The 12,110-nt window shown below is 33.0% G+C and overlaps 1 protein-coding gene across 1 annotated transcript in view; it reads right to left on the bottom strand.

The window, feature by feature from the left end:
- Nucleotides 1-10,771: 10,771 nt before the first annotated feature.
- Nucleotides 10,772-12,110, bottom strand: part of LOC136025837 (pre-mRNA 3'-end-processing factor FIP1-like) — a 59,344-nt gene continuing 58,005 nt past the window's right edge. The window contains exon 7 of the mRNA XM_065701843.1: nt 10,772-11,020. Coding sequence (XP_065557915.1) covers nt 10,822-11,020 — 199 coding nt within the window. The 3' untranslated portion in view covers nt 10,772-10,821. The remainder of the gene's footprint in view (nt 11,021-12,110) is intronic.

Genomic DNA, 12,110 nt, shown 5'->3' on the forward strand with positions numbered 1-12,110 from the left:
TTATGGAATTTTTCAACCAAACTAAAGTAAAATTTTTGGCACAGCGTTTAGGTTTCTACATTACCGCAGCGAAACAGACACTCAAGCGATTCCCACACGGTGATCCTTTTTTGAAGTCCCTTCAGTTTGTAAATTCCAAGATGGCCCTGGGAACTGAAAGAACCAGCATTCCGTCACTAGGTATCATAGTGAACCGATTTCCAAGTCTCATACCAAAACTCAATCCCAGTGGCGCAAGCTGCCATATGCTTTTAGTGACTCCGAAAAGATAGATATGAGCAAAATTACTACAGACTTGATGTGGAGAAAAATACGCAAAATGAGAAACTTTACCGACGAAAGAGTTTTTCAGATCTGGCAGAACTCGCCAAAAGGGTGCTCTCCCTACCGCATTCGAGCGCAGACTCAGAAAGAATTTTTTCTTGGATCAGTGATGTCAAGACAAAAAAGCGGAATATGTTGAAGAAAGAAAGTATTGAAGCCATGCTGGTCACAAAATCGCGACTAACAACAAAAGATACAGTTTGCTACAAATATGTCCCTACAGAAAATCAGATCAAGATCCATAATTCCGAGAACCTCTACGTAGCCACCCCACCTCCTGGTCAAGAAGTCAAATCTGAAAACGAGGACGAAGAAGATCATTGAATATGAACCGCATTTTTTCCTTCTTTTTTAATGCATCTGAAGTAAAGTTATGATGATGATGTAAGACACTATGCATTTCAAATGCCGCCAACCACTTCAAGAAGAAAGACGACTTGCGAAAAAAGATGGAAAACGTGAACCGAATTGTGAACCAAGATCCTTTCCCTGGACATAAAAAAAGTCATTTTACTTATTTTCTATGCTATTTTACCTTTTTCTTTGCCTCCTTTGTTTATACCCCGCTTTTGTTCCCTTAGCGGGCTAAAAATAAATTATCAGGCTATTATTTTTAGACTAGTTACTATTCAGAGCATTTATTAAGATAAGACAGAATTCAACTTGTCTTAACTGATCAACTTTTTCGTGAAACCTGGAAAAATATAGAAGCGTAGCATAAATCTGTCCAAAAAAGCATAATTTTGGGCTCAAGCAAGCATAATCCTCTCTGTTTGATCTGGCAACACTGCGTTTCAGTAGAAATATAATTTTCTTCTTGTAGGTCGCATAAACAATATTTTCTTCCCACTGAAGGTGCAACCATTTTTCTGGCCCTGGTTAGTTTTGCAAAATTCCAAAAGGTTACCAAAATATAAAAAGCGGTTATTCAGTGGGATAATGACGAACTTTACAGTTTACAGAAGGGAAGATTACACCTCAACTTTTCTACAAATTCTTACCAAGAGGTTCTTTGTGCCCTAAATTATATGGACTTCCAAAGATACATAAGCCAAATCTGCCATTACGACCAATTGTTGCGAGTAACAAGTCACCAACAAGTGCTCTGAGTAAGTGGCTAGTGTCATTGTGTAAACCACTCATGTCTTCATAAATTTCTTACATTAAGAATTCGTCAGAACTTGTAAAAAAAAACTAAAAGAAGTTGAGATTTCTTCAAATTCTATAATTTCAAGTTTCGACATAGTGTCAATGTATACGAGCATTGATGTAAAAGCCGCAGAAATTCTTCTTGAGAGAAAGATACTAAGAAATTTGGACTTAATTAGTGGTGAAACAGCTTTGAAAGTCGGTGTAATTATGAATTTAGTTAGGTTGTGCAACATGTTCTCTTATTTTTTTCAATTCAGAGGGTGTTTTTTCGAACAAGTAAATGGTTTACCCATGGGGGCCCCTTTAAGTCCTTTATTAGCAAATTGTTTTGTAGAAAATATTGAAACAATAGCGTTAGATTCATAATTTTTAAAACATAAATTTTGGAGGAGATATATGGATGACATAATTTCAGTATGGAATTATGGGGTGGAGGAATTACAAAGTTTTTTAGAACATAGTAATTTTTGGGGATGGGATTTAAAATTTACAATAGAATTAGAAGAGGATAAATAAACTTCCTTTTCTGGATGTCCTTCTTTCAAAAAATGAAAAAAGTCTGGATTTTAAGATTTACAGAAAACCTACTAACAATAACAGATTTTTGTCGTTTTTCTCCGGTCATGCTCGCCAAGTAAAAATTGGTTTAGCCATATCCTTAACTGACCGCAGTTTTAGAATTTGTTCTCCAAAATTCATTGAAGAGGAATTATTGTTTTTAAGAGAGATTTCAATAAGTAACCATTATCCAGGTTGGTTAATTGACCAGACTTTTTCGAAAAGAAGGAAAAAATTTCTAGAATTTTCTGACGATATTCTGGAAACAACAGAAAAGAAAGATATGTTTTGTTCTCTACCATATGTTCCAGGTTTGAGTGAAAAACTTAAAAAGATTTTTACAAAATAATGGCTTAAAGGTAGCTTTAAGAGATAGTAATACTTTGGCTACTTTTTTAAATTCTGGAAATGATCGGACTTCAGTAGAGCAACAAAGTGGGGTTTATAAAATCCCATGTACTTGTGGAAGCTCTTATGTGGGACGTACTAACCTGAGTTTAAAAACGAGATTGCTACAACATCATAATTCTATTTCATCATCTTTAAAGCAAAATACCAAACCTGAAGATTTCACGTCGGCCCTCTCGGAACATATTTTAATTTTCCAAATCGTTTTATTTTGTTTGAAAATGTTTCTTTGATTTCTAGGGACCAAGGTTTAAAGCAAATTTTCAGGGAAACAATCGAAATTAAAAAAATTCTATTCAAGAATGATTCCATAAACAGAGATACAGGTGAATTGAACTCAATTTATGATAATTTACTGACGTCAAATAAAGTAAATATCACCTCACCTAAGAGCTATGACCCCTGTCCACGTAATATCTCAGATAATTCTAATGAATCGGAACCGAAAAGGTCAAAGAGATTTGCCTCCGCTGTTGCATTGAAAAAAATAAGAGCAATAAACTATATGTAATTAGTTTATTAGGTATACATTTTGTTTATATTTATTCATGTCTTTTAGTTTTACTGCTGATGATGAACACTGTATATGTGTTCGAAATATCCAGTTAAATAATTTATATCTATTCACTGTCAATAAAAAAGGTATCATCCCTATTTTGAACTGTTTTACTTTCAGAATATTACCCGGAAAATTCCGATACATAAAAAAAGTGATAAAATTGATATAAATAATTATCGTCCTATTGCAGTTTTATCTCCATTTTTAAAGTGTTTGAAAAATTTTTACAAGAAAGGGTTTGTAATTATTTGGATAAAATAAACTTTTTTTTTTACCCAATACCAGTTTGGATTTAGAGCAAGCAGTTTGAAAGAACACGCTGTTGCAGCTCTTCTATTAGAAATAAATGATTGTTTAGATTATGATTTGTGGTTTCTATTTTCCATGACATTAAAAAAAGAATTTGACACACTTAACCATGAAATTCTTTCTGACAAAATTGAAAATTCAGGCACAAGAGGGAAAAGACTAGAAATGATGAAATCATACCTGTGCTGACGTAAAATTGCGGTATATGTCGATAGAAAACTGCCTAATTCAAAAAGTTTTCGTGATATCAGTTTCAATTTAAAAAAAAAATTATCTTATTATAATTTTTTTATAATTATATTTTATTTTTTATTTATACTAATGATCTTCTATTTGCAGGTGACACCAGTGGCAGATCCAGGGGGCGGGGGACGCGCGCTCCCTTTAGTGATGGATTTATGGATGTGTCCGCTTGCACTAGTTTGGGTTGGAAAGAAAGTTTTTTTTGTAATTGGTTTTAATACCAATTACTAAGTTTTTAATAAGTTTTTAATTTTTAAGACAGTTTCTTTTGCAAACAAGTTTGAAACAAGGTTTTAGTTACTTTGTGCGGTCTCTGTTAGATTTTACTAATGACTCATACTGCCAAAAAATATTTAATAAATTTAGGTTTATTAAGGGAATCTGTCCATTTTACCACAAAAGCCGACTGGGAGGTGAAAATCTTCATATCTTAATAACAAGGAGGGGAAATGTAAAATCGCAACTTTTTTAGGCCGTCGAAATGATATTTGCGGATTGTGCTGTCACAACGGGGCTGAAAAGCAAAATATTTAATTATTTTTACTGTCAAAATTTTTTTTCGAGTCTTGCTATGGCACTGAGGCGAAGAAATTGGTATCACTACTTTTTATGGTTGTCTGTTTTGGTTTTTTGGGTTTCATTTGCTAAGCAGGGTGGTTTTTAAAACATTGTTGATTTTTAGGGGATTTGTATAATTGTAAGTAAATGCGTAAGTTTAAACTTTAATAAAGGTTTGTATAACTGTATATTTAAAACTAAGTATATGAGGCAAAATACTCCATCAAAGGTTGGAGATTAAATGATTAATCATTTAAGAAGAATAAATATCCGTAAAATTATTTGTAAAAGAAGGCAAATAACTATACGTTTATTTTTTTTTACCTAGCTGATATAGATGGGTCACTGAATTCTCGGTTTGAATCAGTGGAACGGCGTTGATTTCCTTCACAAATTTAAAATAAAAAAACAAATGATAAAAAGAATAAATTCATACAACTTGAGTTAACCACGGAAACAGAATGCAACTGCAATATTACTTCAGAATTTCTCACCTTCTCAATACCAACCAGTCACAAACTATAGTTATGTTTTTGTATAGGGATTGCATATATTTTTCCATAAAATTGTCCAAAGTGCTATATATACCATTGAGGATTTTCATACTTATTTTGATACATGCCATCCAATCACATTTCCACAACTAGTTGTATGTAAATCAAAATTTTTACATGAAAATTCTCTTACTTAATGCTAAATCAGAGTTAAATTTCAAATTTTTATTTTTGTGCTCAACGGAAATATCAAGATTTGAATTGAATAAACGTTTGAATTGAATATCTGAAAATATCAAAATTAAAAAAAAAATTATTTAGAAATCTCCACAGCTTTAAACCCCTGAGAATTTAAATCACCAATCTATGCCTATCAAATACACAGATAACAAACACATAACCATTTGTTTTTTAAGGAGTATTTCAACTCATATACTTAGTTTGAAGCACGTACTTACATGCATCTTTATTAGAGTTCCTATTTTTTGACGATTTTGGTCATTATTTGAATATTTTAGGATGAATAGAAGAGGAAATACTAACGAAGAACAACTGACAGGACTATAGACTGACAGGACTGGCCATTACAAATGTTCACCAAAATATTGAGGTAGACATCGTTAATTGTGGGGAGGAGGGGGTAAGGGGATCCCTGTCCCCTACACTGCCCCATTTTTTGGCATTTTCGCTGAAAAAATAAAAAATATACAATTTCGATTCTCCTAGATATTAAAAAAGGTATTTTGACCAACCACGTAAATTCTCTCGAAATTAAGCCACTGTCAAAAATGGAATAAAAACTATATTGTTTAGCGTACTATGCGATTGCTTAAAAATTAAGTTACAAGCGTAGTTGGCAACACTCGACTTTATTGCTTCAAAATTCCTACTACAACTTACTTAAAAATTAGAAATGAAAGGAAGAAATACTACCTATTAAAATGAGTATCCTAATATATATATATATATATATATATATATATATATATATATATATATATATATATATATGTAAACCGTAAAGAATCCCATGATCGTACAATGTACAGAAAGGTAGGATTTGAAGTGAGCTCTTGATAGTCTACTGGTACTAAGTAAAATATTCATCAGCTCTTTTAGCAATTGGATTTATCCTCACAGATCAGGATCACATCAAAACTTATGCAAATACTATGGTTATAAACTATGTGCATGTACAATACGAAAAACAATTCCCCTTTTCATAAACCAAGCATCTTACTTTTCTTTTAGCTCTCCCTGAAAAGACCAATTTATTCATATTTGTCAGAAATATCTGATTGAATTGCGTAGCAAGTATAGACATTCAAAGAAATGATGTCTTTCAAAGACTAAATAAATTATGTGTAAATTAAATTTAAAGAGCTACCAAATACTTCATATACAAGTGCTGTAAACCCTAAATAAATTTGTAACTAGCACTCCTATCAATTGAAGTTGCTTTGCAACTCCCGCAATATAAAGAAAATCTACATTTTGCAAAATTTCAAATTACAGCTGTAAGCCACCTATGCTTCTAAAAATCAGGAAAAAAGTCTAGGGTCAATTTTCTGAGTTTACGGATAACCCTGAATCATTAGAAGAACAAGAAGAATTACCATCACGATAAGATAATAAGATATTAAAAAAAAACTATAAATGTCAATAAGATTATTTTAGATATAATCTTAGTCAAATATTTTTCGTGACACATATTTTCTATTTTTACATCGAATTCTAGATTTCTATATGCTATTTTTCGTACTATAAACTTAAAGTCAGTTTTGAAGAATTAGGACTTGGCAAAATAGCTGAACTAACTGATTAATCTTCTTTGGATGATATTACAACGTGAGCTTTTGTTTTAGGATATGGTAAGATATTTGATAGGTAGTATTTCTTTTCTTTCGTAACATTTACGTCGTTGTCTATTACTTTTATTAGTTTCAATTGGTTTTTTCTCTTTCTTTTTTTCAGATTACACATAATTTTTTGGTCAAGCAAATTCTAAGAATCTAATATTTTATGGGTTTCGCGCTTTGGAATTTCGAAGTTATCCCCTCCACCCAGTACTTATTGATGGGTATTTACACTACCAGAAAACCATTTATTACTATATAGCTAATAAGAAATAATATAAGAAATATAATATAAGAAATAATAATATAAATAATAATAATAATAATATAATAATAATAATAATATATATTATTACTATATAGCTAATAAGAAATAATATAAGAAATATAATATAAGAATAATAATATAATAATAAGAAATATAGCTAATAATAAGCGACGAAGACCATACTGCCCTTCCATAACAAAAAAATTCCACTGAATTGATTTCCACTGTCTTGAAAAGAATTTCTATATTGTTTCAACTTTGTGTTTATTTGATAGCTAATAAGAATTTGCCTCAAAAAAATCTGTATCAAATGGTTAATGGTTTTTGATATTTAGCAGTTTGGATATTAGCAGTGAGACGCGAAAGCCAGTATCAGAACTTGTCAAAAATGAGAGTGAAGAAGAAAAAATTGTTCTGTTAGAAGATGAATGATAGTGGGAATGTGAACAAGTCAAAAATGAAAGTGAAGATGAAAGAAATATTACGTTAGAAGAACAGCGCCATCAAAATCTTCAAGGCCTAAAAACTCTCACCGAATAATAACCTACAAAGATGCCACATACAACGCAACTGTTAATTACAAGTCATTGGGACCTTTCGGCGTTTTAAGTATTCACTGACTGTAGATACTTCCATTTTTCCCCAAGAAAAGTAGCCAACAAAGGTTTGGAGGTTGCTTTCGAGATAACAAAATCAAGGTCGGAAGTGGAAACAGAATAGTGAACGTAAGAGAAAGACTTGGACTTTGAAAACAAACAAATGTCGCTTGGCATTGAAGACAGGAGCAACTTCATAAAAGATGCAGCGCATCTTTTAGGTCTGAATTGAAGTCACCACATATGACAGGCTATTTATTTCATGAGTTAACTTTATGCAGTAATTTTGACAGGGAGGTACAAGCTGACGCATATTGTCGGCTAGAGTAAGAATTTTGATAATTAGTTGGCAAATAAACACATACAACAACAATACTACCTAAACCAACTGCAAGGGATAGATCTGTAGATTCAAAACAACTACATCTAAACTTCTTATTTATAGCAACTAATAAGCCACTAGATGGAAATACACAACTGTCTGAGGAGAAGCTGGGTGCATAGTTTGCATAAATCACATGATCCTTTCCACTGAAAATTTCAGCTTTAATTATATTACTTTTAAAACCAAGGTCCTCACGTAAATCGTCATTGAGGGTAATTCTTTCATTCTCAATCGAGTTAGTAATGTAAATTATTCTCTGTTAATCTCTTGCTATTCAACAAACCGTAGTGTTTGCTTCCCCCCGTGTCTGTGTTTTCATGACACCTGTCGTTGTGATCAATGAAACACAATCATACCTTTTAAGGCAGCATGTGCTACCATAGTGAAGAAGCTCTTGTTTTCCGTCTGCAGCAGAACACAGAAGAAGCTAAGGACTCACTTTGTTTGGGGAAAGAGGAAGAAAAACAACAAACGTCTTGCCAATACCTTACAGCATTTAAACTAGACCAAGAGGCCAAATAATTGAACTAGTAGTAATAGTTTAAGCCAGCATGTGCCACAATAGTGAAGTAGCTTTATTTTTCCGTTTGCAGCAGAACACAGAAGAAGCTAAGGACTCACTTTGTTTGGGGAAAGAGGAAGAAAAACAACAAACGTCTTGCCAATACCTTACAGCATTTAAACTAGACCAAGAGGCCAATTAAATGAACTAGTAATAGTAGTTTAAGCCAGCATGCGCCACAAAAGTGAAGTAGCTTTAGTTTTCCGTCTGCACCAGAACACAGAAGAAGCTAAGGACTCACTTTGTTTGGAATAAGAGGAAGAAAAACAACAAACGTCTTGCCAATACCTTAAAGCATTTAAACTAGACCCAAAGGCCAATTAAATGAACTACTAGTAGTAGTTTTAGCAGGTCTCATAAATAGTCAGATGAAATTTCTAGCATCGGAGAATTATCCACATTGAGCAAGTGTTCGGCTAAACAGACAATATCATGCTTAAATAATAGGTCCTCAAGAGTTCTTATTTTCTCCCGGGCGCCATTACTATTCTAAAAAAAAAAAAGAAACTATTTCACTAGGACCCATAATGACACACACGGTTTTTACACTCTTTTCTAACATCAGGCCCTCAAACAGATAGGTGTTTCTTGACCTCTGAACACGACAGACTAATGATTCGATGACTACCACTGCAGTTGGCTGAGGCAAAGGACTTTGCCTGACAGCTCCTGTAACAGTTGTTATGATTACCGGTAAATTTGCTGCATTTAGTTGGATTAGAACAATCTCTAGTAAAATGACCGAAGCCTTGACAATTGTGACATTGCGTCGGTTTCTCGATTGGTAACGCAACTCGATTTTCCGGAGTTAAACTACAAAATTCACTTGGTTTTTGAAAACGACATAAAAAGAGCTTGACCTCTTACAGATAATCCCAGTTTAAAGATAATTTAGACCAGTTTAAAGAAAGTGCCCATGACGCAGTAATTTTAGACTTTTACAGTGAGAGAAAGAGGCAAAAGGTGGTCTTTGAAACTGCTCAAAAGCCATTTCCTTTGGGCTAATTTTTAACGCTTACATAGCAGGTTTACTGGATGATTTTTAGGAACTGCCATTTCCTGAATTTTAAAAAGAATATTCTACTTCGTTTGTTCAAAAAAAGAAGAAAAATTCACACTTTCGAATGATGCAAGTTTCATTAAATCTGAACATATCTATCTCCGGCACAAAACAGAAGAAGTCAAATTTTTTTCTAAAATTTTCATGAAAGTCGGTGTATGCTTTTAGTTTCCTGTTGTTTATTCATATTTTTTATCCAAGCTCCACATGCTACGGAAAGACCACCCAATGAATTCTAAATAGTTTGGCCATACAAACAATTTGAGCGGAGAGTGCTAAATAGCATTGATGGTTTCTTAGTTTCAAGAGCTCTGATTTTTTCTCTTTAATTAGTTTTTTCTACTCTTTAGAAATAAAATGAGCGTTATAAAGATTCTATAATCTGAGACCTAGTGTGTTTCAGAAACTGGCGACGTTGTGCATCAATCACCCCAAATCACCTCGCTGACGAAATGTCTTCTGTAATGTCTGGAAAACACCTCAATAGGGCATAAAACTTTTTTTCCGAGAAGAAAGATCACGGCTGCGTGTTTATTTGTTGTTTTTTCCTCAGGGGTGATTACGTTGATCCAGTGGTCCTATAAAACTGGGATAACACCCATTCAAGTGCCTATTTGGGAATGTACCTGAAGCCTCTAAAACCACATTTTTATGCCCTAGTGTTTTTCAGAAACTGGCAATGTTGTGCATCAATCACCCCAAATCACCTCACTGACGAAATGTTTTCAGTAATGTCTGGAAAACACCTCAAATGTCCACAAATTTGCCTACTGCTCCATCTTAATAGATAAGTTGCTATATATTTAGTAGAATATAGCGGAAAAACGGGATGCCTTAATGTAAAGGATATAATATAATCCCCGAAAATTTATATATAAACTTTTATAACTGATTTCTTGATTTTTCTAGGAAGCATTAGATGCCATTTTTTTATTTGCTTTGTTCGCTTCCAGAACGAACTAGATTTTCTCCGTTATCAGCTTCTTATACTGTTCGGTAATGCGTAAAAGTTTTATAAACATAATTGCCACAATTCATACCCAAATGAACAAGTGACCCTTCCTCTACTCTCATGAAATGTTTGTTCAACTCGTAAAACCACAACAAAAACGCATATAATTTTTTTGGATGCGTTTTCTAAAGCCTTTCTGACCCCCCCCCCCAACAATGATTCTGGATACGCCCTTAGTTAGCATTCATGTAAATTTAAGATTACAGGATTACATATTTTTTAATAAAACAAAAGTCAAAATGGATTTTGACTTGAAGTAATTTGGGAATGTATATAGAATTCTAAAATGGTCTTCAACGGCTTTTTTTCATCATTTACAAAACGTATTTCCGCTCTTAGAATACAGCTTAAACCCTAGTTTAATTATTTGGGAAATTTTGAGCTTAATTACTTCTTTACTTCTAGTATACGATCTTTACTTCTAGTATAAAGTTTAGAAAGTGATATAATAGACAAGATAACATCGCAAATAAAAGATTATTCAGAATCAGAATGACGTTTCGTCTTTTTGCTTTTCTTATGCCGTGTTGGGCTTCTACTTGAAGATCGTTCTCTTCTTCTTCGTTCTTTCCGCTCACGCCGTTCTCTTTCTTTCTCTCGTTCACGATCACCATCCCGGTCGCGATGCCGATCTCGATCTCTTTCACGTTCACGCTCTCGATCTCTCTCCCGATCCCTGAAAAATATCAAGATTAACCATGGGAGACACAGTCAGGGTTGCCACCAGTTAAGAAAAAAAAAAGGTTTTAGTGATTTTTTGGTTCATGTAGTGATTTTCAATAATATAGTGATTTATGAGTTGATCTAGTAATTTTTTTAAGCAATACAAAAATTCAGTAGAAATAGTTATAAATCACTAAGGGTGGCAACCCAGGATGCAGTCATTCACTTTTAACTAACCCTGCGTTCGAAAAGCTTATTGCAATGGATCTGCACCACTGGCAACCCATAAAAAATAATCAATTTTGTTGTTTTGGGCATCCATACAATGCAATTTTTCCCATAAAAAAAAGAGAAGTTCAAATTTCAAATTATTTATTAATCACACATACATGTGTATATATGACATAGGCTCATAGGGAGACAAGCTCTAAAAACTAAGTCTAGACAAAGATACAATAAGAAATTACACTACAATACAAAGATAAACATGACGGCAAAGATACAATAACACAACAATAATATGAAAGTAGCAGGTAGCCCAGGATCTTTCAATACTATTGAAAACATTGAAAACTTCAATATTATTAAATATAAATTAATACTAGAAATTAATACAAATTATAAATTAATGCAAATATATTTGCCTTATTAAAAAGATGCTTAATTTAAAATAATCCTGAACTAAATGAAATTTAAGTTTCCTTTTTATTAAATGGATAGAGAAAAATTTATCAATAAGATCTTTGTGAGCATCCCAGCACCGAGCTATTGACAAAAATGGAGCGAATTTAAAACTCTCAGTACTATACTTGTCAATGTAGATACTGTCAGGATTTATATTGGCCATTAGTAACGTAAATCAACGATTACAAACCTAAAAAACCACCAAGTGTTAGCGAAAACTAGATGACGTTGGTTATCCTTTGTTGCCAACACTAGCACCAGTTTCCACTTTTACAAGTTAGCTGGGTACAGGGAATCTATCATCGTAAGGTTTTTTGTTCTATCTTAGAACAGTGACCAACACATGCATTCTTAACTATTTCCTTCTTTACCAAGATTTTGAATTTAGCGATTTTTCATCAAGTCGTTATTCTAACAAC

This window comes from Artemia franciscana, chromosome 1, assembly GCF_032884065.1.
Source record: "Artemia franciscana chromosome 1, ASM3288406v1, whole genome shotgun sequence".
Lineage (NCBI taxonomy): Eukaryota > Metazoa > Arthropoda > Branchiopoda > Anostraca > Artemiidae > Artemia > Artemia franciscana.